Source organism: Sebastes fasciatus, chromosome 3 (assembly GCF_043250625.1).
Source record: "Sebastes fasciatus isolate fSebFas1 chromosome 3, fSebFas1.pri, whole genome shotgun sequence".
Taxonomy (NCBI): domain Eukaryota; kingdom Metazoa; phylum Chordata; class Actinopteri; order Perciformes; family Sebastidae; genus Sebastes; species Sebastes fasciatus.
In genome coordinates this window covers 25,417,946-25,445,878 of record NC_133797.1, presented here as the reverse complement: position 1 = coordinate 25,445,878, position 27,933 = coordinate 25,417,946, and the positions used below count along the sequence as shown (strand labels likewise).

The window sequence follows — 27,933 nt, the reverse complement described above, 5'->3', positions numbered from 1 at the left end:
ACAAAGTAACACACTAAATAATAATAGTAATAAACTAATATCTAATATCTCTAACTGTTGTTTTGACTAGTCAGAATGACATTATAGATATCTTGAATAAGTCACACAGTGACTAGTCACAATATAATTATGACTAGTCAAAATGCAATTGTGGATATCTCTCATGTTAATAGTCAAGTTTAGCTATTAAATGTTAAAACGGTTTGCCATAAACAATGATCCATAGAAACATCTGGCTGCATCTCTCAGGAAACGACATGCAACAAGGCCATCAGGAAGCCAGTCATTATTTTATTTTCATTATGTAAAGCCTTTTTAATGATTCTGTTCTTTGTGTAAAATGTGTTGTAAAAATATACATATCTTGTCTTGCAGTAGTTCTTGGAAATTTGGACAATTACTGTTATTAGAGCTGAAAAGATTAGTTAATTAATCAATAAATCGATGGGCATAAAATTAATCAGCAACTCTTTTGATGACCAATTCATTATTTGAATCATCTTTTAATCAAAAGAGCAAAAACCTTCAACTTCTCCAGTGTAAGAAGTTGCTGCTTTATTCGTTTTCATGGTAAACAGAATATCTTTGTTTTTTTTTTACTGGTGATTGAACAAAAAAAGACATTTGAAGACGTCAACTTGCACTCGAGGAAATTGTAAAGGACATTATTCACTGTTTCTGGTGTTTGATGGACCAAATGATTCATCACTTAATTGAAAAAAATAATCATGCAGATTAATTAATGATAAGTGTCTGTGTGTACATTGAGAACCAAAATAAATCACAGTCAAATTTCTTGTGTGCATAGGCTACACATACTCGGTCAATAAAGCTGATTCTGATTCTGACAATAACCTTTGGTTGCAACAGTAACTGCTATGATGATCATTAATGTAGTACTGGCTTTCGATGTGGCATTTCATCAGTGTGGAAGACCAAACTGCTTAGGAAAGCGTTTTATTTTGAAAATGGAGTCTTCTTCTCTAAATTGAGTCAGATGTGTTTCCCTCTTGTGGTCACCAGAGATGAGACTAACAGCTCAGATCAGAGGGAGGAGTTTCAACTTCCTCGTCTAATTTAGCAACAACTGTAGGAAGAAATACAAGAATTACATGAGAAAGTTAAACATTACAGGATAAATAGTTAGCTGAACTGTGGACTGACTGTAGGATTGTTGCAGAGCTGTAGAAAACTGTAAAGGATTGTTGTTTTTTGCTGACCCTAGATATACTCTTGTATGTGGGATTTACCTCTTTTTGTTGTGGTGGCTGCAATAAACCCACACAGCATGAAAAAAGAAGATAAAAGAAGTAAAAGGTCTCCCTAAAGATTAAACTTATCTTGTGCCAAATATCTGTAACTATACTGAAGGTATTCTGTCTAACCCTGAAGGAGGAAACACAACCTCACAAACAGCTGCTGTAAGAGGTGGAGCAACACTAAAGGGGGAGAGCTTCAACGTCACATTACAGAAATGAAACTGCATGTTTGTCAGAGAGCTGCAGTCGAGACACGTCTCTGTGTTTCTGTCTAAAGAAATATTAAACTGAGTTCATCAGGTCTTTCTCAACAACAACAGACTCAAATACTGGTGAGTGCAGCTGATAATATTTACTGTGTTTCAACAACCAGCATTAACACAAAACTTACAGCTCTAATCAAACAGGAAGTTACACTCTTTTCATTTCATGACACGTCAAATAAATGAAAACTAAACCCACCTAAATACCTATAAATTCAAAAATGATGTTTTTCAATATTGCAGTAATCATACTTTAATATATGTTTTATACAAATGATTGATACATGTGAAACAAAACATTTTGTAATACTTTCACTTTTGTTCTCAGTGTGTAGACATGGCTGCTGCCAGCAATCTGCAATCTGAAGATCAGTTTCTGTGCTCCATCTGTCTGGATGTGTTCACTGATCCAGTCAGCACACCATGTGGACACAACTTCTGCAAAAACTGCATCACTGAATACTGGAATACTAGTGACAGGTGCCAGTGTCCCATGTGTAAAGAGGCTTTTACCATAAGACCTTATTTAAAGGTCAACACCTTCATCTCTGAGATGGTTGTTCAGTTCAGACAGTCAGCTCAACAGAAAACCAGCAGCAGCAGCTCAGAGCAACAAGTGTCCAAACCAGGAGAAGTTCCCTGTGACGTCTGCACTGGAACCAAACTGAAGGCCCTGAAGTCCTGCCTGGTGTGTCTGGCCTCCTACTGTGAGACTCACCTGGAGCCTCATCTGACAATGTCAGGCCTGAAAAGACATCAGCTGATCGACCCTGTGGAGAACCTGGAAGACAGGATGTGTACGAAGCACGATAAACCTCTGGAGCTGTTCTGTAAGACCGATCAGACATGTATCTGCATGCACTGCCCTGTTTTAGACCACAAGACACATGAGTTTGTTCCTCTGAAAGAAGAATATGAAGGAAAGAAGGCCGAGCTGGGGAAGACAGAGGTTCAAATCCAGCAGATGATCCAGAAGAGACAACTGAAGATTCAGGAGATCAAACACTCAGTCGACCTCAGTGAGGAAGATGCAGACAGAGAGATAGCAGAAGGTCTTCAGGTCTTCACTGCTCTGAAGGAGTCTGTTGAGAGAGGCCTGGCCAATCTCATCAACACGATCAAAGAGAAGCAGAAAACAACAGAAAAACAGGCCGAAGCTTTCATCAAAGAGCTGGAACAGGAAATCTCTGAGCTGACGAAGAGAAGGGCTGAAGTGGAGCAGCTCTCACGCTCTGAAGACCAACTCCATCTTCTCCAGAGTGTCCAGTCCCTGAAAGCTGCTCCACCCACCAAGGACTGGACAGAGGTCAGCGTCCGTCCATCAACATATGAGGGGACTGTGGTGAAAGCTGTGGCTCAGCTGGAGGAGACACTCAGTAAAGAGATTAAGAAGCTGCTTGAAGATGAGCTGAAGAGGGTCCAGCAATATGCAGTGGATGTGACTCTTGATCCTGATACAGCTCATCCTGAACTCATCCTGTCTGATGATGGGAAACAAGTGAATCATGGTGATGTGTGGAAGAATCTCCCAGACAACCCAGAGAGATTTTCCTATTATGTTTGTGTTTTAGGAAAGCAGAGTTTCTCTTCAGGCAGATTTTACTTTGAGGTTCAAGTTAAAGAAAAGATTAAATGGACTTTAGGAGTGGCCAGAGAGTCGATCAACAGGAAGGGAGACCTCACACTGAGACCTGAGGATGGTTACTGGACTATATGTTTGAGAAATGGAAATGAGTACAAAGCTGCTACTAGCACTCGAGTCAGTCTCTCTCTGAAGTCTCAGCCTCAGAAGGTGGGGGTGTTTGTGGATTATGAGGAGGGTCTGGTCTCCTTTTATGACGTAGATGCTGCAGCTCTTATCTACTCCTTTACTGGCTGCTGCTTCACTGAGAAACTCTTCCCACACTTTCATCCCTGTAATAATGATGGTGGTAAAAACTCTGCCCCTCTGATCATCTCTCCTGTCAATCAAGCTGAGTAGACTGATGATATTTAAATGAAAAGGTTCACTGTCATATAACAGAACAAATATACATATTCAGTGGAAATATACAATGTAAACCTGTTGTCTTCAGAATTAATCTTCAGGGCTGTTTTTCTGACACCATGAAAAGTCGACTGTTTAGAGATACGTGGTTCTCACAGGACAGCGAAGCTACAAACATATGATGATCTCATAGACCATGATGCATTGCTGTAGATTAAACTAGCCAACAGTATATAAAGGAGTTAAAATGAACACAATGAACACAATAGCAAGTAAGAGCTGAATAAATTAGCTAATTAATTTATCAATCAACAGAAAAATTAATCTGCAAATATTAATCAATTCATTGTTTATCTAATTTTTAAGCAAAAATGTTAAAAAATTCGCAAATTCCAGCCTCTCAAATGTGAATATTTGCTGTTTTTTGGTTCTTTCTATCATATTAAACCAAATATCTTTGGATTATTATAAATCATAATGGGCATTTGTGACTTTATTTCAGATATTTTATGCACAAAGAGATTAATCAATAATGAAAATAATTGTTAGTTGCAGCATTAGAGCTTTAATTCTGTTTTATAGGCCGACATCTTTTCAGCTGTTGTTAGGTTTTGAACATTTAATTAGTATTAAGTGAATGATTGTCAGTATTTTTACTAGTTATTCAGTCATCCGGTTATTGAGTTTAATGTCTAATATGCATTTATGTTGTTATTAATTTAATCAGTCATCACTGCAATAAAATCCTGTGCAGAGGAAGAAACTTTTTTTGTGAGTGTTTTATTTTGAAACTGGAGTCTTGTCCACAAAGTCACAAAGGTTTTCACAGGTTGGATGTGTTTCTCAACTGTGGCCACTAGATGTGAGCATTACAACACACATCAGAGGGAGGAGAGTTTGTTAAAGGCATGCACAGACTGCACACACCACTCAACTTCCTGGTCTGATTCAGCAACAACTAATAGGAACAAAGCAAATACAAGAATTACATGAGAAGGTTAGAACATTACAGGACAAACAGTGAGCTGAAATCTGGACAGACAGTATGATTGTTGCAGAGCTGTAGAGGACTGTAAAGTGGCTGCTGGTTTCTGCTGACCCTAAGATGTATTCTTACATGTGGGATTGACTTTTTTTTGTGAAAACTGTCCTGGTGGAGGAAACACATCCTCACAAACAGAGCTGCTGTAAGAGGTGGAGCAACACTGGAAGGAGGAGAGCTTCAACGTCACATTACAGAAATGAAACTGCATGTTTGTCAGAGAGCTGCAGTCGAGACAAGTCTCTGTGTTTCTGTCTAAAGAAATATTAAACTGAGTTCATCAGGTCTTTCTCAACAACAACAGACTCAAATACTGGTGAGTGCAGCTGATAATATTTACTGTGTTTCAGCAACCAGCATTAACACAAAACTTACAGCTCTAATCAAACAGGAAGTTACACTCTTCATTTCATAATGACCAGTGTTTGAAGTGGGAAAAAATAAGTGCCGGTACTCTCTTATTAACATGTTGTGTGTATCTGCCGGTATCAGCAATCTCTTGCGACTTATTCCTATTTATTAATTATTTCTTTAAGCATGTTAAACTGTGTCAGTCATAATCAGTTGTGATTTTATTGCTATATATACTTGGGCTATATGCATCTTCTATAGTAGGCCTATAATACTCCAATAATATTCACACTGGAACATTATAGGGTTAAGGTGGTGTGTCTGTATATAGTGTTAATACTTAAAGTGCTTTCCTGTGTTATTTGTAGCCTTCAGCATCTCTCTATAATATATTATAGGATGTCTATAGGCTGGAATCAACAGCAGCCAGACAGACAGGCAGGTATACATGCAGAGCTGAGGTGTGTGAGCTCTTCTTTCAGGTTTTAGGAGCAGAGTCCCAGTCAGCATGCTCCTACATATTATACAGAGACACATTATGAATTTATACAGTGAATAAAAGATACTAGGAGATATTGGGTTTGGGGGTCCATCCCTGAGAAAATTTGAAGGTTTTTGACTTAAAACTAGGCATTTTACATCATTATGGACCATTATTAATACTAGATAAATTATTATTTTTATTATTTATCACAGCCTTCATCTGAACATTTAATTCTTATGAAAATGTTTGTCTTGTAAAATCGTAATCTATGAATCAGAAACCTTTTAAATACTCTTTCATCAATTATATTTGTTCACAAAAAAAAAGTTATGACGAAACAGTTCATTAATTATTTTACAAAAAGGATATGAACATTGTATTGATAAATTACAGCACCCTCGTTCTCACCCGATATTATTGTTAGCCTAGCCACCATAACCAGTCTGACTGTTCACTGACTGCGCTGTGTGTGTTGATGTGTGTGGAGCTCCGAGAAGGCCTATGAAAGGAGGCTAGGTCACGGGAAGACTTGGCACCGGGGGTATGTCACATGCACAGTGTAACTGAAGCTGCGGCGGTGCGTTGCGATTGGTTCAATTTCGGTGAGGGCAGACCAGATTTTACTGCGCACGTGTTTTGTACCCTATGATATGACGCCTACTCAGCCTCCTTCCATAGGCCTTGAACAGCTGCAGGAAGAGGCTGCAGCTTTAGCCCTGGAGCCCATATGAACATAGTACCTATTATGCCCTGATATGGCTTTTCAGTTTTTTGTCTCGACGATGCATATCGTCACATTTTTATATATCGTGATATTTTGTGGCACAATATTTCGTCACACCCCTATTAATAATAGAACCTGATTTCACATTATATAAAACTCCACATTGCAGAACATTAACATATGGCATATCATTTATTATTCCACATAAATACTTTGAAACGTTAACTGGTTATCATTGTGGCATAACCCCTTTCTACCGGTATAGATATGATAGAAGTCGGGGTATTTTCACACTATAAACTATCTTTTAGGACTAAGATAGATGATATACCTCAATGTTTATGCCAATCATATTTATGTGGTTACAAAACGGCACATGCTGCTGCAGGGAGTTAAATGCTGTGAATTAATAAATGTAGATCCCCCTTCCTGGCAGACAGGCTGTATACCTGCCTCTGCAGACTCGAGGCAATATTGCAATTTACAGTAAAACTATCAGGTGTCTACATAAAAACATACATCGTCATTTCAGACTGAATAATAATTAATATGCCATATGTATGCCTAGTTAATGTTCTGCAGCGTGGAGTTTTATTAATGTGTGATCGCATTTTATCATTAAACACCCCAAAAATAATGCAGCGCGGTAGAATGAGCTTCTGATGTGAACAGCAAGGCTACAGCTCGCGCGTCGATTAATAAAGCCGGCTTCAATTCCCTACGTGAACCCACGCAGCGCAACTACGCTGGCGCTGCACCGTTATTTATCTCCCAGTGAACCTGATGTGGAGAGGGCAGAGGAGAGGACAGGCAGCTTGTAAGAAGCTCTGGTACGCATGAAAAAGTCACAGTACGCCAAGGAGTAAAATGTAAAAGTGCCGGTACGGTGTACCGCTGCGTACCGGCCCACTTCGAGCACTGATAATGACACTTGTCAGATGGACATCTCAGTTAAATGAAACAAACCTATAAATTCAAAATAATGTTTCTCAATATTGAGGTAATCATACTTTGATATTTGTTTTATACAAATGATTAATACATGTGAAACAAAACATTTTATAATACTTTCCCTTTTGTTCTCAGTGTGTAGATATGGCTGCTGCCAGCAATCTGCAATCTGAAGATCAGTTTCTGTGCTCCATCTGTCTGGATGTGTTCACTGATCCAGTCGCTATACCATGTGGACACAACTTCTGCAAAAACTGCATCAATGAACACTGGAATACTAGTGACAGGTGCCAGTGTCCCATGTGTAAAAAGGTTTTCAACACAAAACCTGAGCTGCACGTCAACACCTTCATCTCTGAGATGGTTGTTCAGTTCAGACAGTCAGCTCAACAGAAAACCAGCAGCATCAGCTCAGAGCAACAAGTGTCCAAACCCGGAGAAGTTCCCTGTGACGTCTGCACTGGAACCAAACTGAAGGCCCTGAAGTCCTGCCTGGTGTGTCTGGCCTCCTACTGTGAGACTCACCTGGAGCCTCATCTGAAAGCTTCACGTCTGAAAAGACATCAGCTGATCGACCCTGTGGAGAACCTGGAAGACAGGATGTGTATGAAGCACGATAAACCTCTGGAGCTGTTCTGTAAGACGGACCAGACATGTGTCTGCATGCTCTGCCTCGTTTTAGACCACAAGACACACGAGTTTGTTCCTCTGAAAGAAGAATATGAAGGAAAGAAGGCCGAGCTGGGGAAGACAGAGGCTGAAATCCAGCAGATGATCCAGAAGAGACGACTGAAGATTCAGGACATCAAACACTCAGTCGACCTCAGTGAGGAAGATGCAGACAGAGAGATAGCAGAAGGTGTTCAGGTCTTCACTGCTCTGAAGGAGTCTGTTGAGAGAGGCCAAGCCAATCTCATCGACACGATCAAAGAGAAGCAGAGAGCAACAGAAAAACAGGCTGGAGCTTTCATCAAAGAGCTGGAACAGGAAATCTCTGAGCTGACGAAGAGAAGGACTGAATTGGAGCAGCTCTCACGCTCTGAAGACCATCTCCATCTTCTCCAGAGTGTCCAGTCCCTAAAAGCTGCTCCAACCACCAAGGACTGGACAGAGGTCAGCGTCCGTACATCATCATATAAGGGGACTCTGGTGAAAGCTGTGGCTCAGCTGGAGGAGACACTCAGTAAAGAGATGAAGAAGCTGGTCGCTGAGTCAGAGCTGAAGAGGGTCCAGAAGTATGCAGTGGATGTGACTCTTGATCCTGATACAGCTAATCCCCGTCTCATCCTGTCTGATGATGGGAAACAAGTGAATGATAGTGATGTGAGGAAGAATCTCCCAGACAACCCAGAGAGATTTTCTAATTATGTTTTTGTTTTAGGAAAGCAGAGTTTCTCTTCAGGCAGATTTTACTTTGAGGTTCAAGTTAAAGGAAAGACTAACTGGGTCTTAGGAGTGGCCAGAGAGTCGATCAACAGGAAGGGAGACCTCACACTGAGACCACGGGATGGTTACTGGACTATATGTTTGAGAAAAGAAAATGAGTACAAAGCTCTTGCTGGCCCTGATGTCAGTCTCTCTCTGAAGTCTCAGCCTCAGAAGGTGGGGGTGTTTGTGGATTATGAGGAGGGTCTGGTCTCCTTTTATGACGTAGATGCTGCAGCTCTTATCTACTCCTTTACTGGCTGCTGCTTCACTGAGAAACTCCTCCCATACTTCTGTCCTTGTTTTAATGATGGTGGTAAAAACTCTGCCCCTCTGATCATCTCTCCTGTCAATCAAGCTGAGTAGACTGATGATATTTAAATGAAAAGGTTCACTGTCATATAACAGAACAAATATACATATTCAGTGGCAATATACAATGTAAACCTGTTGTCTTCAGAATTAATCTTCAGGGCTGTTTTTCTGACACCATGAAAAGTCAACTGTTTAGAGATACGTAGTTCTCACAGTACAGCGACGCTACAAACATATGATGATCTCATAGACCATGATGCATTGCTGTAGATTAAACTAGCCAACAGTATATAAATGAGTTAAATTTAGCACAACCTTAAACATCTACATCAGTAAAATGTAACATACACATTAATGCAGCAGTAATATTAATCCAGAAACATCAGATATAATAGTAAAACACTGACAGGGAACATTTTACTGCACAATCAACACTTTTACTTTTCATACGTTAAGTACATTTTTCTGATAAAGACAACTACTCAGTTTCAAAAAGTTACTCTTGAGTACTCTTTCTGTGAGCAATTGAGAGCTGAATAAATCAATTTATCACTCAACAGAAAAATTAATCTGCAAATATTAATCAATTAATTGTTTATGTTATTTTTTAAAACAAAAAATTCAAATATTCACAGATTCCAGCCTCTCAAATGTGAATATTGGCTGGTTTCTGGGTCTTCTATCAAATTAAAGCAAATATTTTTGGATTATTATAAATCATAATGGGCATTTGTGACTTTTTTTCTGATATTTTATACACCAAGAGATTAATCAATAATGAAAGTAATTGTTAGTTGCAGCATTAGAGCTTTAATTCTGTTTTATAGGCCTACATCTTTTCAGCTGTTGTTGGGTTTTGAACATTTAATTATCATTAAGTGAATGATAATGGTCTATATTTTTACTAGTTATTCAGTCATCTGGTTATTGGGTTTTAATGTCTGATATGCATCCATGTTGTTATTCATTTAATCAGTCATCACTGCAATAAAATCCTGTGCAGAAGAAGACATTTTTTGTGTGAGTGTTTTATTTTGAAACTGGAGTCTTGTCCACAAAGTCACAAAGGTTTTCACAGGTTGGATGTGTTTCTCAACTGTGGCCACTAGATGTGAGCATGACAACACACATCAGAGGGAGGAGAGTTTGTTAAAGGCATGCACAGACTGCACACACCACTCAACTTCCTGGTCTGATTCAGCAACAACTAATAGGAACGAAGCAAATACAAGAATTACATGAGAAGGTTAGAACATTACAGGACAAACAGTGAGCTGAGATCTGGACAGACAGTATGATTGTTGCAGAGCTGTAGAGGACTGTAAAGTGGCTGCTGGTTTCTGCTGACCCTAAGATGTATTCTTACATGTGGGATTGACTTTTTTTTTTGTGAAAACTGTCCTGGTGGAGGAAACACATCCTCACAAACAGAGCTGCTGTAAGAGGTGGAGCAACACTGGAAGGAGGAGAGCTTCAACGTCACATTACAGAAATGAAACTGCATGTTTGTCAGAGAGCTGCAGTCGAGACAAGTCTCTGTGTTTCTGTCTAAAGAAATATTAAACTGAGTTCATCAGGTCTTTCTCAACAACAACAGACTCAAATACTGGTGAGTGCAGCTGATAATATTTACTGTGTTTCAACAACCAGCATTTACACAAAACTTACAGCTCTAATCAAACAGGAAGTTACACTCTTTTCATCTCATATTGACCAGTGTTGGTACTCTCTTATTAACATGTTGTGTGTATCTGCCGGTATCAGCAATCTCTTGCAAGTTATTCCTATTTATTCATTATTTCTTTAAGCATGTTAAACTGTGTTATTCATAATCAGTTGTGACTTCAGCATCTCTCTATAATATATTATAGGATGTCTATAGGCTGGAATCAACAGCAGCCAGACAGACAGGCAGGTATACATGCAGAGCTGAGGTGTGTGAGCTCTTCATTCAGGTTTTAGGAGCAGAGTCCCAGTCAGGATGCTCCTACATATTATACAGAGACACATTATGAATTTATACAGTGAATAAAAGATACTAGGAGATATTGGGTTTGGGGGTCCTTCCCTGAGAAAATTTGAAGGTTTTTGACTTAAAACTACACATTTTACATCATTATGGACCATTATTATTACTAGTTAAATTATTATTTTTATTATTTATCACAGCCTTCGTCTGAACATTTAATTCTTATGAAAATGTTTGTCTTGTAAAATCATATTCTATAAATCAGAAAACTTTTAAATACTCTTTCATCAATTATATTTGTTCACAAAAAAAAGTTATGACGAACAGTTTATTAATTATTTTACAAAAAGGATGTGAACATTGTATTGATAAATTACAGCATCCTCGTTCTCACCCGACATTATTGTTAGCCAAGCCACCATCAGTCTGACTGTTCACTGACTGCGCTGTGTGTGTTGATGTGTGTGGAGCTCCGACAAGGCCTATGAAAGGAGGCTAGGTCACGGGCGGACATGGCACCGGGGGTATGTCACATGCACAGTGTAACTGAAGCTGCGGCCGTGCGTTGCGATTGGTTCAATTTCGGCAAAGGCAGACCAGATTTTTACTGCGCATGTGTTGTACCCCAAAGATATGACGCGTACTCAGCCTCCTTCCATAGGCCTTAAACAGCAGCGGGAAGAGGCTGCAGCTTTAGCCCTGGAGCCCATATGTATATAGTACCTATTATGTCCTGATATCGCTTTTCAGTTCTTTGTCTCCACGATGCATATCGTCACGTTTTTATATCGCAATATTTTGTGGCACAATATTTCGTCACACCCCTATTAATAATAGAACCTGATTTCACATTATATAAAACTCCACATTGCAGAACATTAACATATGGCATATCATTTATTATTCCACATAAATACTTTGAAACGTTAACTGGTTATCATCGTGGCATAAGCCCTTTCTACCGGTATAGATATGATAGAAGTCGGGGTATTTCCACACTATAATCTATCTTTTAGGACTAAGATAGATGATATACCTCAATGTTTATGCCAGTCATATTTATGTGGTTACAAAACTGCACATGCTGCTGCAGGGAGTTAAATGCTGTGAACTAATAAATATATATCCCCCTTCCTGGCAGACAGGCTGTATACCTGCCTCTGCAGACTCAAGCCAATATTGCAATTTACAGTAAAAGTATCAGGTGTCTACATAAAAACACACATTGTCATTTCAGACTGAATAATAATTAATATGCCATATGTATGCCTAGTTAATGTTCTGCAGCGTGGAGTTTTATTAATGTGTGATTGCATTTTATCATTAAACTTGCCAAAAATAATGCAGCGCGGTAGAATGAGGTTCTGATGTGAACAGCCAGGCTACAGCTCGCGCGGCGATTAATAAAGCCGGCTTCAGTTCCCTACGTGAACCCACGCAGCGCATCTACGCTGGCGCTGCACCGTTATTTATCCTGATGTGGAGAGGGCAGAGGAGAGTAAAGGCAGCTTGTGAGAAGTTCCGGTACGCATGAAAAAGTCACAGTACGCAAAGGAGTAAAATGTAGAAGTGCCGTTACGGTGTACCGCTGCGTACCGGCCCACTTCGAGCACTGATAATGACACTTGTCGGATGGACATCTCAGTTAAATGAAACATACCTATTGTTATATCTCTGCCTTACTCCTGAATTAAGCAGGGATATTCGAATTGAATCCAATAACAGGGACCACACGTCTGCTGCTTAGCGCGTTCTCTTTATTTTCCTCTCTTCTCCTCGTCTACCCATAATGCCTTTCAACATTCTAACAGTGGCCTGTTAACCCTAGACATGACATCCCCCCTTTCCTTGGAATTAAACTCTTAGTTACAGAAAACAAAATCTAGGATTATATTAAGATCAATTTAGCTGCCACATCTTAAATCATATTTCAACAATATCCATTTTGCACTGTTCTGAAATTATCCCTTATAAAACATATTTTCCTTTTAAAGAAATCATTAATCACTACCGTATCTTCAAAAAACTTGAACTGTAACAAATTATTTTCTTTCTAGAAATTAAACAGTTCTATAACCTTCACTGGTTATAAACCACGAACAGTGTGAAATTCTTTTTTTTCTCTTTTCAGAATCAGGAACAATACGAAACTCTTTCTATTATGAAAACTCTTGAACAAGTTATTTACAACTTATTTACGAACATAATCAGACAATCTACTGGGTGTTCGCCTGACTCTTTGCGGCCTAGAGGGCATCTCGGTGTGCGCGTATGTGTCAGAGTCATTTTCTGCATTTGGAGTCTGAGCTACTGCAGTGTGTATATCTTCCTCTAACACTTTATCCATTTCTGTGTTCTCAGCCCCTTGTGTTTCCTCCTCTTCACGAAATGTCCCTTGTCCCAGTTCAACTCCTTTATATTTCTTAACAAAGGTAGTGTTTCTTGCATATCGTGCTCCTGTTGGTGATTCCACTACGACCTTGTTTCCTGTCCTGCTGATGATTTTGTGTGGAGTCGCATTAAACGTTGTGGAAAACTTGTCGGTTTTGTCTTGCCTCAAGAGTACAGTGTCACCGACACTGACTTCTGACTGCTGCGCTCCTCTGCGTGTGTCTGCATACAGTTTACTCTTAGCTTTTTGCTCTGTATCACGATCACACACTTCTTGATCAGTGTGCATCTCAATGAGTTCTGGCAACTTTCCTTCTGATCTTTCTGTTGAACAGCAATTCAGCAGGGCTTTTACCTGTTATTGCATGGTTGATGCTTCTGTATACAGTCACATATTTTCTCAGTTCTTTTTTCCAATCCAGTCCCTCTGACTGTGCAATCCTGATTCTCTTCCTCAGTGATGCATTCTGGCGCTCAACTTCTCCGTTGGCCTGAGCATATTTTGGTGTGGTTTTGATGTGAGTGATCCCACTGTCCTCGCAGTATCGACTGAACTGTTCAGATCTGAACTGAGGTCCATTGTCAGACTTGCATGTGACTGGCAGTCCATGTCTGCTGAAGATTGACTCAAGACTGTCTATAATCTTGTCTGTCGTGGTGGTGGTGGTCATGATGTCATATTCATAGTACCGGCTGAAATAATCCACTACCACTAGAATGTAATGACCTGACGGGAGAGGTCCCAGTATGTCAACAGCTACATCCCGCCAGGGTCCATCAGGTAGCGGTGTGGGTCTCAGCGGCTCGGGTGGGTCAGGTCTAGCCACTATTTGACATCCGCGGCAAGCTTTACAATGTCTCTCAGCTGCACTGTCCATGCCAGGCCACCACACTTTTGTCCTGAGATGCTGCTTCGTTCCCACTATACCCAAGTGTCCCTCATGGGCTAGTGCAAGTGCCCGTGTTCGTAGGACCTGTGGCAACACTATGCGTGTACCTCTCAGAACAAGATATCCTATTGTGCATAGCTCATTTGCGATGATTGCATACTGTTTGCAATTCTCAAAATGTCCAGTTGCTATGGCTTTGCGTACCTCTCGCAGCTCTGGATCAGCTGCTGATGCTTCTTCCACTTCTCTGGTGGTGAGTGCTTTTGGCGTTGCATTCACTGCCACACATCTCACATACTCATCAGCTCCATGCTTGTGTTCAACCTGTTTCACTGTGTTTGTCAGGAGTCGTGACAGTGGATCAGCAATGTTGTTCTTCCCCGCTATGTGGACTACTTTGTACTCATACGGCTGTAGCCGAAGAACCCACCGCTCTATCCGTGCGCATGGTTTAGAGCGGGGACCATAGATCACTTCCAATGGTTTATGATCTGTGACTAGGTCAAACTGTCTCCCATAAATGTATGGATGTAGTCTCTCGCAGGCCCAAACTAGACCTAGAGCTTCTTTCTCTGTTTGAGAGTATTTACGCTCACAGTCAGTTAGGCTACGGCTCACATAGCATATTGGAACTTTAATACCTTTTTGGTTTTGCACTAGAACTGCGCCTAACCCCACAGGACTTGCATCCGCTATTACCTGTGTTGGCGCTTCTTTGTCAAAGTAGGCGAGGGTGAAAGCTCTAGCTAGCTCCGCCTTAAGGGCACTGAAAGCTTGTTTCTGTTCTGGCCCAAACCTGAAAGGCATGTCCTTCCTTGTCAGGCTTCTCAGTGGTTCTGACAGGGTTGCAAACTGTGGGATAAATCTGCTGCTGTATCCAACCAGCCCAAGGAAACTCCGCAACTCTGTGTCGTTTTCTGGCTCCCTTGCTTCTGTCACAGCTCGCACTCTCTCCTCTGTCGGCCCGATACCTTTCTCCGACAGCAGAATCCCCATGAAAATCAGTTTATTCATGTTGAATTGGCACTTTTCTGGATTCAGTGTTAGTCCTGTCTCTCTGAGCCTGTCCATGACTGCGTGTAGCCGTCCGTCATGTGTCTGTTGGTCATGTGCGTGTATGATCACGTCATCAGAGATGTTCTCAACTCCTTCGATTCCAGCTAGGGCGTTGGCTATCTCGTGCTGATATTGTTCACTGGCCGATGATACACCAAAGAGCAGCCTCTTGTATCTGTACAATCCGTTGTGCACTGCAAATGTGGTGATCTCTCGTGAATCAGGGGTCAGCTCAAGCTGGTGATAGCCCCATTTCAGGTCTAACTTGCTGAATATGGTTGAGCCATTCATGCCCTGGAGCACCTCGTCCACAGTGGGGATTGGAAAGCGTTCCCTCACTATAGCCTCATTAGCACGTCTCATGTCCAGGCAAAGTCTAACATCACTTTTTGGTTTTGGGGCGACCACAACTGGATTCACCCACGGGGTCGGCCCATTTACAGGTTCAATAATGTCCAAGTCCATTAATTCCTTTATTCTGGACTCTACTGCCCCCCTGAGGTTGAATGGTATGCGCCTGATGGGCTGGGCTACTGGCCTCACCTCTGGGTTAATGTGCAGCTTTACCTGTCTTGTTTTCAGCTTTCCTACTCCGCTGAATACTTCTGGGTACTGCTGTTGGAGTGTTTGTTTAATGTCAGTTACAGCAGAAATGTTCTCACCTATTCTCAGAACCCCCAGTCGTGTCGCTGTCTTTTTTCCCAGCAGTGGTTCGCCGTTTCCCTTGATAACAATGAACTCGGCATGTTCAGTTTTGTTTCCTATTAAAACGTCACATGTAAATGCACCCTTGACTGTTAATGGCTGGGTGGAGGAATATGCATACAGTTCCCTCTCAGTCTTAGGGATATATGAGTGACACTTTATGCGTTCTGATTTCAGTTTTTCCCATGCATTTTCTCCCATTACATTTCTTGTTGCACCAGAATCAATCAGCATTCTCATATTCACTCCCCCCACACAGAAGGTAAGTCTCTCTGGCATGTTGTCATCATTAATGGCAAAAGCAAAGTCATCATGTGTATCCACATTGTTTACTTTCTGTTTTGTTTTCGAACCTTTTGTGCGACACATTTTTCCATAATGATCTTTTCCTTGGCACTTGTGACATGTCTGTCCACAGTGCTGGGCATTTCGGATCTCGGCCAAGATGATCAGTATTCCCACATCTGTAGCACTTTCCATCATTTTTATTTTCTCTGTTTGGTTTTCCTTTTGTATTCCAATTTCCGTACTTTCCCTTCATTTCTTTTTGAAGGACTCGATTCACTGTCTCTGTAGTCGCTTTCACAGACGTGCATGTCATGCTCTCCATTTGCTCCTCGATGCTCTCACAGCGCGAAGCTATCTCCAGTGCACGTGCTAGCGTCAGTCTGCGACCCTCTTCTAAAAGTTTTCTGCGTACATATTCAGATGTCCCTTTACTCAAAATGGCATCTCTGATCTGATTATCAGAATCTCCTCCATAATCACAGTCTCTTACAGCTTGTCGCAGGCGTGTTGCAAACTGCTGCACCGTCTCTTCTGGCTTCTGTTGCAACTTTAGAAATGCGTGCCTTGCTAATGCTGTGTTGACTTGAGGCACGAAGTAATCGTTCAGAGCGTCGACTGCCTCTTGGTAGTCCGTCGGCTCACCCGTGTCCGGTAATGTTGAGAAAACATCTTGTACGTCTGTTCCAGCTAGATGCAGTAGTAGTGCACGTCTCCTTTGCTTTGTAGCTGCTGTTGAATCTTCGGTTAGAATAAGTCCTTTACCGTCAGCATACAGCTCAAACGACGTTAGCCACCTCTTCCATCTGGAACCTAGCGTAGCCGGCTCGGCGTAGCATGCAAAGTTCTGAATTCCGGATTTCTCCATACTAACTAACTACCTAAACTTGTACGTTTAACTAGCTAAATAGCGTTCATCCTCGTCGCCAATGTTATATCTCTGCCTTACTCCTGAATTAAGCAGGGATATTCGAATTGAATCCAATAACAGGGACCACACGTCTGCTGCTTAGCGCGTTCTCTTTATTTTCCTCTCTTCTCCTCGTCTACCCATAATGCCTTTCAACATTCCAACAGTGGCCTGTTAACCCTAGACATGACACCTATGAATTCAAAATAATGTTTGTCACTATTGCAGTAATCATACTTTGATATTTGTTTCATACAAATGATTAATACATGTGAAACAAAACATTTTATAATACTTTCACTTTTGTTCTCAGTGTGTAGACATGGCTGCTGCCAGCAATCTGCAATCTTTATATCTGGTATATGTTTTTGTACTTTGTACTTTGCACTACTAACTTTTTTTACTGCCTTTTTACAAACATGTTTTTGCACTATGGAACTGTGATGCTGGAAACTTGAATTTCTCTCGGGATTAATAAAGTTACTTTCTATCTATCTATCTATCTATCTATCTATCTATCTATCTATCTATCTAATAAAAGTACAATAAGTCCATCTGAGATGTAGGTAAAGTTCAGGTACCTTGAGTTTGTACTTAAATTAAACTGCTCAGGATAATTCCCTTCACCAGAAAGTATCTTATAAATAAAAACAAACATTTGTGAAATATTGATATCATAAATAGTAAGAATCTGGAGTTCCTTAAATAGAAAGTGCAGATTCTACTGCGCATGTGCAATACCCCACGGAGGTATGACGCGCTGATGACGCGTGTGTCCCAGCCTCCTTTTCAGAGGCCGTGGTTGGTAGCTACGGTAACGTTAGCTTCAGGCTAGCTGAAGTTAGCATCCGCAGGCTAACTAACCTAGCGGCTGTAAACAATCAGAGCAGCCCGGTGTCTGACGACCCTCACACGGACATGTAGACATCTTACCACCCTAACAGAGCCGGGGTCATTGATATAAGATGGTACATAACTGGATACGTTTCTGTGCACCGATTGACCCTTTTGCTACCAAGTTAGCACAACAAACAAATAGCTTTACTTCCGGCTTAGATTTTCAAAATAAAATACAAGGGCTCGTTTGTGATAGTTAAAATCTCCAGGTCAAATCAGAATCAGAATCAGAATCAGAATCAGAATCAGAATCGTGCTTATTGGCAGGTGTAAGAGGTATACACTATGAATTTGCTTTGGTTTTGTTGGTGCAAGTAAGCAGTATTAAAACAAAAGAATAGATAAAAACGCTAGAATAAAATAAGAATTAAAAAAATACAGCTATGGTCTCCAAAACACTGCATGTTCAGCATAACAGTGCAAACTTTATTTTTTATCTATTTTTATTTATATATACATATAAAGCAGGACAGATGTATAAAAAGCAGGACAGATAATAATGCACTATACTCATTTTTAACAGTCTCTTCTGCACTATATTCACTTTTTTAATAGTCGTGTATCACAGCTGTTACCCTGCACTTTTTATATCTGGTATATTTTTTTGTACTTTGCACTACTAACTTTTTTACTGCCTTTTTACTAACATGTTTTGCACTATGGAACTGTGATGCTGGAAACTTGAATTTCCCTCGGGATCTATAAAGTTAATATCTATCTATCTATCTATCTATCTATCTATCTATCTATCTATCTATCTATCTATCTATCTATCTATCTATCTATATATATATATATATATACTGTATATGTAGTGGTGGAAAGTACATTTACTTGAGTATTGTCTTACTGTTTACAAATTATATTGTTTTTATATTTATTTTTTTACTATAAATATACTGTCTACATTTTATATGTATTTATATCTGTACATAGTTATTAAATGTTTCTGTTTTAGCTCTGTCCAGTACTTACTTCAGTAGCACAGTGTAGAAGAGGTAGGCCTAATTCACCTTTACTTGAGTATTTTCCTTTTATACTGTACTTCCACACCACTAAATTTCAGAGGCAAAAATATTGTACTTTTTACTTTATTTGACACTTGCAGATACTGACTTTTGCAATAAATAATGTACTTGCAAAAGATATGAAAAGCTTAGAAATGATGATGCTGTTGTTTACTACTAAACTAACCAAAGTGTCTAAGATTGGCTGCACATTGACACCTTACATTATGTAAAAAAAATCCAAGCCTACAGCATATCATTAATAAAATAACACTGTTTTTCTGCATAATGTGTGTTCTTTTACATTTGAAACTTTAAGCACATTTAGCTATTTCTGTACTTTTACTTAAGTCACATTTTGAGTGAAGTTTTTTTTGTAATGGAGTATTTTTAGACTATACTATACTATTATTACTACTATACTAAAGTAAATAATCTCAAAACTGCTTCTGCCACTGTCAGATATAGGCTGATATTAGTTTTACTCTCCATTAAATGAAATTAGTCAGGAGTTAAAGTACATCTGATATGATATGTGATGTATTTGATTTATTTATTTGTAGTTTTTGCCTTGATATGATAATTGACATTTGAGGAGTCACAAGACACAAAAAAAACTGTCAAAAATGCAACTGAGCAAAAAAAGGGTTGGTCATCCCGGTTAGATAAGCACAAGAAGGGGAAGTCACTGGGCCAGACACGCAATGGGCCGTCACAACCAGCTCATCCCCCTAAACTCAAAAAGTAGTTAACTTAAAAAAAACCAGGAAAAACTAAACTACTTGGGATCTCCAGCCCAAACACAAAGTAACAAACTAAATAATAATAGTAATAAACTAATATCTAATATCTTTAACTGTTGTTTTGACTAGTCAGAATGACATTATAGATATCTTGAATAAGAATTCTGACTAGTCACAATATAATTATGACTAGTCAAAATGCAATTGTAGATATCTCTAACGTTAATAGTCAAGTTTAGCTATTAAATGTTAAAACGGTTTGCCATAAACAATGATCCATAGAAACATCTGGCTGCATCTCTCAGGAAACAACATGCAACAAGGCCATCAGGAAGCCAGTCATTATTTTATTTTCATTATGTAAAGCCTCTTTAATGATTCTGTTCTTTGTGTAAAATGTGTTGTAAAAATATACATATCTTGTCTTGCAGTAGTTCTTGGAGATTTGGACAATTACTGTTATTAGAGCTGAAAAGATTAGTTGATTAATCAATAAGTCGATGGGCATGAAATTAATCAGCAACTCTTTTGATGACCAATTCATTATTTGAATAATTTTTTAATCAAAAGAGCAAAAACCTTCAACTTCTCCAGTGTAAGAAGTTGCTGCTTTATTCGTTTTCATTGTAAACAGAATATCTTTGGGTTTTTTTTACTGGTGATTGAACAAAAAAAGACATTTGAAGACGTCAACTTGCACTCGAAGAAATTGTAAAGGACATTATTCACTGTTTCTGATGTTTGATAGACCAAATGATTCATCACTTAATTGAAAAAATAATCATGCAGATTAATTAATGATAAGTGTCTGTGTGTACATTGAGAACCAAAATAAATCACAGTCAAATTTCTTGTGTGCATAGGCTACACATACTCGGTCAATAAAGCTGATTCTGATTCTGACAATAAACTTTGGTTGCAACAGTAACTGCTATGATGATCATTAATGTAATACTGGCTTTCAATGTGGCATTTCATCAGTGTGGAAGACCAAACTGCTTAGGAAAGCGTTTTAATTTGAAAATGGAGTCTTCTTCTCTAAATTGAGTCAGATGTGTTTCCCTCTTGTGGTCACCAGAGATGAGACTAACAGCTCAGATCAGAGGGAGGAGTTTCAACTTTCTCGTCTAATTTAGCAACAACTGTAGGAAGAAAATACAAGAATTACATGAGAAAGTTAAACATTACAGGATAAACAGTTAGCTGAACTGTGGACTGACTGTAGGATTGTTGCAGAGCTGTAGAAAACTGTAAAGGATTGTTGTGTTTTGCTGACCCTAGATATACTCTTGTATGTGGGATTTACCTCTTTTTGTTGTGGTGGCTGCAATAAACCCACAGAGCATGAAAAAAGAAGATAAAAGAAGTAAAAGGTCTCCCTAAAGATTAAACGTATCTTGTGCCAAATATCTGTAACTATACTGAAGGTATTCTGTCTAACCCTGAAGGAGGAAACACATCCTCACAAACAGAGCTGCTGTAAGAGGTGGAGCAACACTGGAAGGAGGAGAGCTTCAACGTCACATTACAGAAATGAAACTGCATGTTTGTCAGAGAGCTGCAGTCGAGACAAGTCTCTGTGTTTCTGTCTAAAGAAATATTAAACTGAGTTCATCAGGTCTTTCTCAACAACAACAGACTCAAATACTGGTGAGTGCAGCTGATAATATTTACTGTGTTTCAAAACTTACAGCTCTAATCAAACAGGAAGTTACACTCTTTTCATTTCCTATTGAACAGTGTTAGAGGTGGGAAAACATAAGTGCCGGTACTCTCTTATTAACATGTTGTGTGTATCTGCCGGTATCAGCAATCTCTTGCAACTTATTCCTATTTATTCATTACTTCTTTAAGCATGTTAAACTGTGTCAGTCATAATCAGCTGTGATTTTATTGATATATATACTTGGGCTATATGCATCTTCTATAGTAGGCCTATAATACTCCAATAATATTCACACTGGAACATTATAGGGTTAAGGTGGTGTGTTTGTAGTGTTAATAGTTAAAGTGGTTTCCTGTGTTATTTGTAGCCTTCAGCATGTCTCTATAATATATTATAGGATGTCTATAGGCTGGAATCAACAGCAGCCAGACAGACAGGCAGGTATACATGCAGAGCTGAGGTGTGTGAGCTCTTCATTCAGGTTTTAGGAGCAGAGTCCCAGTCAGGATGCTCCTACATATTATACAGAGACACATTATGAATTTATGCAGTGAATACAAAATACTAGGAGATATTGGGTTGGGGGTCCTTCCAAAATTTTTTTTGAAGGTTTTTGACTTAAATCTACACATTTTACATCATTGTGGACCATTATTATTACTAGTTAAATTATTATTTTTATTATTTATCACAGCCTTCATCTGAACATTTAATTCTTCTGGAAATGTTTGTCCTGTAAAATCATATTCTATAAATCAGAAACCTTTTAAATAATGTTATATTAATTATATTTGTTCACAAATAATAAATAAAGGTTACGACAAACAGTTTATTAATTATTTTACAAAAAGGATGTGAACATTGTATTGATAAATTACAGCACCCTCGTTCTCACTTGATATTATTGTTAGCCTAGCCACCATAACCAGTCTGACTAATCGATAACAGAAATTTAGATTCCATCTAACCAAATAATACTTGTATTATTTGTGGCATGTTTAATATTAGAACGTGATTACACATTATATAAAACTCCACATTGCAGAACATTAACATATGGCATAGTATTTATTATTCCACATAAATACCTTGAAACGTTAACTGGTTATTATTGTGGCATAAGCCCTTTCTACCCAGCCAACATGTGTATGTGGGGCCCATGTGGGTAGTAAATGGGCTGAAAAATGGGCCCTATATGTGATTGTCCGCGTGTTCAATATGGCCCCATGTCAATTGCCCTTGTGGGTTTCATGCAGGAGTACACTGGGTGTTATGTGGGCCCAATCTGGGCAACATAAACCAAAACACATCTCGGCCCCAGGTTTAAGTTCTACATGGGAACTACATGGGCTGATATATGGGTTGTAAGTGGGTTTGTCCACAGTTTCCATGTTGGCCCCATGCACTAATTTCACAGTAGTGACCCAATAGGACCCACACGGGTAGCCCACATGGGGAGCCCATGTGGGACCAACTTAGTTGACCCAAGTGGGCCCCAGATAAGATGCCCATTTTGGGCCCATACCCACTTGGTACCCAGGTACCCCCAGCATAACCCATGTGGGGCCCACATAACCATGTTGGCTGGGTACCGGTATAGATATGATAGACGTCGGGGTATTTTCACACTATAATCTATCTTTTAAGACTAAGATAGAGGATATACCCCGATGTTTATACCAATCATATTAATGTGGTTACAAAATGGCACATGCCGCTGCAGGGAGTTAAATGCTGTGAACTAATAAATATAGATCCCCCTTCCTGGCAGACAGGCTGTATACCTGCCTCTGCAGACTCGAGCCAATATTGCAATATATAGTAAAAACTATAAGGTGTGTACATAAAAACACACATTGTCATTTCAGACTGAATAATAATTAATATGCCATATGTATGCCTAGTTAATGTTCTGCAGCTTGGAGTTTTATTGATGTGTGATCGCATTTTATCATTAAACATGCCAAAAATAATAGAGCGCGCTTCTGATGTGAACAGCCAGGTTACAGCTCGCTTGGCGATTAATAACGCCGGCTTCCGTTCCCTATACGTGAACCCACGCAGCGCAACTACGCTGGCGCTGCACTGTTATGAATCTCCATTATGAACCTCTCAGAGAACCTGATATGGAGAGGGCAGAGGAGAGTACAGGCAGCTTGTGAGAAGCTCCGGTACGCATGAAAAAGTCACAGTACGCCAAGGAGTAAAATGTAGAAGTGCCGGTACGGTGTACCGCTGCGTACCGGCCCACTTCGAGCACTGATAATGATACTTGTCAGATGGACATCTCTGTTAAATTAAACATACCTATAAATTCAAAATAATGTTTCTCAATATTGCAGCAATCATACTTTGATATTTGTTTTATACAAATGAAAACTACATGTGAATCAAAACATTTTATAATACTTTCACTTTTGTTCTCAGTGTGTAGACATGGCTGCTGCCAGCAATCTGCTATCTGAAGATCAGTTTCTGTGCTCCATCTGTCTGGATGTGTTCACTGATCCAGTCACTATACCATGTGGACACAACTTCTGCAAAAGCTGCATTAATGAACACTGGAATACTAGTGACAGGTGCCAGTGTCCCATGTGTAAAGAGGCTTTTACCACAAGACCTGATTTGAGGGTCAACACTTTGTTCTCTGAGATGGTTGTTCAGTTCAGACAGTCAGCTCAACAGAAAACCAACAGCAGCAGCTCAGAGCAACAAGTGTCCAAACCAGGAGAAGTTCCCTGTGACTTCTGCACAGGAACCAAACTGAAGGCCCTGAAGTCCTGCCTGGTGTGTCTGGCCTCCTACTGTGAGACTCACCTGGAGCCTCATCTGACAGCTTCACGTCTGAAAAGACATCAGCTGATCGACCCTGTGGAGAACCTGGAAGACAGGATGTGTACGAAGCACGATAAACCTCTGGAGCTGTTCTGTAAGACCGACCAGACATGTGTCTGCATGCTCTGCCTCGTTTTAGACCACAAGACACATGATGTTATTCCTCTGAAAGAAGAATATGAAGGAAAGAAGGCCGAACTGGGGAAGACAGAGGCTGAAATCCAGCAGATGATCCAGAAGAGACAACTGAAGATTCAGGAGATCAAACACTCAGTCGACCTCGGTGAGGAAGATGCAGACAGAGAGATAGCAGAAGGTGTTCAGGTCTTCACTGCTCTGAAGGAGTCTGTTGAGAGAGGCCAGGCCAATCTCATCGACATGATCAAAGAGAAGCAGAAAACAACAGAAAAACAGGCCGAAGCTTTCATCAAAGAGCTGGAACAGGAAATCTCTGAGCTGACGAAGAGAAGGACTGAAGTGGAGCAGCTCTTACGCTCTGAAGACCAATTCCATCTTCTCCAGAGTGTCCAGTCCCTGAAAGCTGCTCCACCCACCAAGGACTGGACAGAAGTCAGCGTCCGTCCATCATATGAGGGGACTGTGGTGAAAGCTGTGGCTCAGCTGGAGGAGACACTCAGTAAAGACATGAAGAAGCTAATTGAAGATGAGCTGAAGAGGGTCCAGCAGTATGCAGTGGATGTGACTCTTGATCCTGATACAGCTCATCCCTATCTCATCCTGTCTGATGATGGGAAACAAGTGAATCATAGTGATGTGAGGAAGAATCTCCCAGACAACCCTGAGAGATTTTCTGATTGTGCTTGTGTTTTAGGAAAGCAGAGTTTCTCTTTAGGCAGATTTTACTTTGAGGTTCAAGTTAAAGGAAAGACTAAATGCTATTTAGGAGTGGCCAGAGAGTCGATCAACAGGAAGGGAGTCATCACACGGAGACCTGAGGACGGTTACTGGACTATATGTTTGAGAAACGGAAATAAGTACATTGCTCTTGATGTCCCTCCAGTCAGTCTCTCTCTGAAGTCTCGGCCTCAGAAGGTGGGGATGTTTGTGGATTATGAGGAGGGTCTTGTCTCCTTTTATGACGTAGATGCTGCAGCTCTTATCTACTCCTTTACTGGCTGCTGCTTCACTGAGAAACTCTTCCCATACTTCTGTCCTTGTCTTAATGATGGTGGTAAAAACTCTGCCCCTCTGATCATCTCTCCTGTCAATCAAGCTGAGTAGACTGATGATATTTAAATGAAAAGGTTCACTGTCATATAACAGAACAAATATACATATTCAGTGGCAATATACAATGTAAACCTGTTGTCTTCAGAATTAATCTTCAGGGCTGTTTTTCTGACACCATGAAAAGTCGACTGTTTAGAGATACGTGGTTCTCACAGGACAGCGACGCTACAAACATGTGATGATCTCATAGACCATGATGCATTGCTGTAGATTAAACTAGCCAACAGTATGTAAAGGAGTTAAAATGAACACAACCTTAAACATCTACAGCCGTAATATGCAGCAAACACATTAATGCAGCAGTAATATTAATCCAGAAACATCAGATATAATAGTAAAACACTGACAGGGAACATTTTACTGCACAATCACACTTTTACTTTTCATACGTTAAGTACATTTTTCTGATAAAGACAACCACTCAGCTTCAAAAGTTACTCTTGTGTACTCTTTCTGTGAGCAATTAAGAGCTTAATAAATTAGCTAATTAATTTATAAAACAACAGAAACATGTATCTGCAAATATCAATCAATTAATTGTTCATGTAATTTTTTAAAACAAAAATGTCAAATATTCACAGATTCCAGCCTCTCGAATGTGAATATTTGCTGGTTTCCTGGTCTTCTATCATATTAAACCAAATATCTTTGGATTATTATAAATCATAATGGGCATTTGTGACTTTTTTCTAACATTTTATGGACCAAGAGATTAATCAATAATGAAAATAATTGTTAGTTGCAGCATTAGAGCTTTAATTCTGTTTTATAGGCCTACATCTTTTCAGCTGTTGTTGGGTTTTAAACATTTAATTATCATTAAGTGAATGATTAATTGTCAGGATTTTTAATAGTTATTCAGTCATCTGGTTATTGGGTTTTAATGTCTAATGTGCATTTATGTTGTTATTCATTTAATCAGTCATCACTGCAATAAAATCCTTTGCAGAAGAAGAAACTTTTTGTGTGAGTGTTTTATTTTGAAACTGGAGTCTTGTCCACAAAGTCACAAAGGTTTTCACAGGTTGGATGTGTTTCTCAACTGTGGCCACTAGATGTGAGCATATCAACACACATCAGAGGGAGGAGAGTTTATTAAAGGCATGCACAGACTGCACACACCACTCAACTTCCTGGTCTGATTCAACAAAAACTAATAGGAACGAAGCAAATACAAGAATTACATGAGAAGGTTAGAACATTACAGGACAAACAGTGAGCTGAAATCTGGACAGACAGTATGACTGTTGCAGAGCTGTAGAGGACTGTAAAGTGGCTGTTGGTTTCTGTTGACCCTAAGATGTATTCTTACATGTGGTATTGACTTTTATTTTTTTTGAAAACTGTCCTGGTGGTTGCAGGAAAAAGAAGATAAAAGAAGTAAAAAAAGTCTCCCTAAAGATTAAACGTATCTTGTGCCAAATATCTGTAACTATACTGAAGGTATTCTGTCTAACCCTGAAGGAGGAAACACAACCTCACAAACAGAGCTGCTGTAAGAGGTGGAGCAACACTGGAAGGAGGAGAGCTTCAACGTCACATTACAGAAATGAAACTGCATGTTTGTCAGAGAGCTGCAGTCGAGACAAGTCTCTGTGTTTCTGTCTAAAGAAATATTAAACTGAGTTCATCAGGTCTTTCTCAACAAAAACAGACTCAAATACTGGTGAGTGCAGCTGATAATATTTACTGTGTTTCAACAACCAGCATTAACACACAACTTACAGCTCTAATCAAACAGTAAGTTACACTCTTTTCATTTCATATTGACCAGTGTTGGTACTCTCTTATTCACAATTTGTGTGTATCTGCCGGTATCAGCAATCTCTTGCAACTTATTCCTATTTATTCATTATTTCTTTAAGCATGTTAAACTGTGTCAGTCATAATCAGTTGTGAATTTATTGCTATATATAATTGGGCTATATGCATCTTCTATAGTAGGCCTATAATACTCAAATAATATTCACACTGTAACATTATAGGGTTAAGGTGGTGTGTTTGTATATAATGTTAATAGTTAAAGTGCTTTCCTGTGTTATTTGTAGTCTTCAGCATCTCTCTATAATATATTATAGGATGTCTATTGGCTGGAATCAACAGCAGCCAGACAGACAGGCAGGTATACATGCAGAGCTGAGGTGTGTGAGCTCTTCATTCAGGTTTTAGGAGCAGAGTCCCAGTCAGGATGCTCCTACATATTATACAGAGACACATTATGAATTTATACAGTTAATAAAAGATACTAGGAGATATTGGGTTTGGGGGTCATTCCCCAAGAAAATTTAAAGGTTTTCGACTTAAAACTACGCATTTTACATCATTATGGACCATTATTATTACTAGTTAAATTATTGTTTTTATTATTTATCACAGCCTTCGTCTGAACATTTAATTCTTCTGGAAATGTTTGTCCTTTAAAATCGTATTCTATAAATCAGAAGAGCCGATTCAGAAAATGTTTAATGTTTCATTAATTATATTTGTTCACAAATAAAAAAAAAAAAAAGTTATGACAAACAGTTCA

The 27,933-nt window shown here is 39.4% G+C and overlaps 3 protein-coding genes and 1 long non-coding RNA gene across 10 annotated transcripts in view; 3 read left to right on the top strand and 1 right to left on the bottom strand.

Moving 5' to 3' along the window:
* Window positions 1-320: 320 nt before the first annotated feature.
* The window catches only part of LOC141764535 (uncharacterized), a 256,854-nt gene continuing 229,241 nt past the window's right edge, over window positions 321-27,933 (bottom strand). Inside the window, exon 3 of the long non-coding RNA XR_012593275.1 lies at window positions 321-1,087. This is a non-coding gene — a long non-coding RNA (uncharacterized LOC141764535). The remainder of the gene's footprint in view (window positions 1,088-27,933) is intronic.
* LOC141764533 (E3 ubiquitin-protein ligase TRIM39-like) lies at window positions 1,051-3,881 on the top strand. The gene is made up of 2 exons (XM_074629828.1): window positions 1,051-1,591; window positions 1,851-3,881. The coding sequence occupies exon 2, from the start codon at window positions 1,860-1,862 to the stop codon at window positions 3,501-3,503; it is 1,644 nt and encodes a 547-aa protein (XP_074485929.1). The 5' UTR covers window positions 1,051-1,591; window positions 1,851-1,859; the 3' UTR covers window positions 3,504-3,881.
* Window positions 7,206-8,852, top strand: LOC141765321 (E3 ubiquitin-protein ligase TRIM21-like). 4 transcript variants are annotated; one of them, XM_074631388.1, is made up of 2 exons: window positions 7,206-7,432; window positions 7,472-8,852. In XM_074631388.1, the coding sequence occupies exons 1-2, from the start codon at window positions 7,206-7,208 to the stop codon at window positions 8,850-8,852; spliced, it is 1,608 nt and encodes a 535-aa protein (XP_074487489.1). The 4 variants fall into 4 exon arrangements, with proteins under 4 accessions (XP_074487489.1, XP_074487491.1, XP_074487490.1 ...); XM_074631390.1 differs by having other exon boundaries at window positions 7,206-7,877; window positions 7,947-8,852; XM_074631389.1 differs by having other exon boundaries at window positions 7,206-7,928; window positions 7,995-8,852.
* LOC141765320 (E3 ubiquitin-protein ligase TRIM39-like) lies at window positions 10,001-26,364 on the top strand. 4 transcript variants are annotated; one of them, XM_074631382.1, is made up of 2 exons: window positions 10,001-10,410; window positions 23,748-26,364. In XM_074631382.1, exon 2 carries the CDS (start codon window positions 23,757-23,759, stop codon window positions 25,395-25,397), a length of 1,641 nt encoding a protein of 546 aa, XP_074487483.1. In that variant the 5' UTR covers window positions 10,001-10,410; window positions 23,748-23,756; the 3' UTR covers window positions 25,398-26,364. The 4 variants fall into 4 exon arrangements, with proteins under 4 accessions (XP_074487483.1, XP_074487486.1, XP_074487485.1 ...); XM_074631385.1 differs by lacking the exon at window positions 10,001-10,410 and having other exon boundaries at window positions 23,757-23,983; window positions 24,023-25,697; XM_074631384.1 differs by lacking the exon at window positions 10,001-10,410 and having other exon boundaries at window positions 23,757-23,983; window positions 24,020-25,697.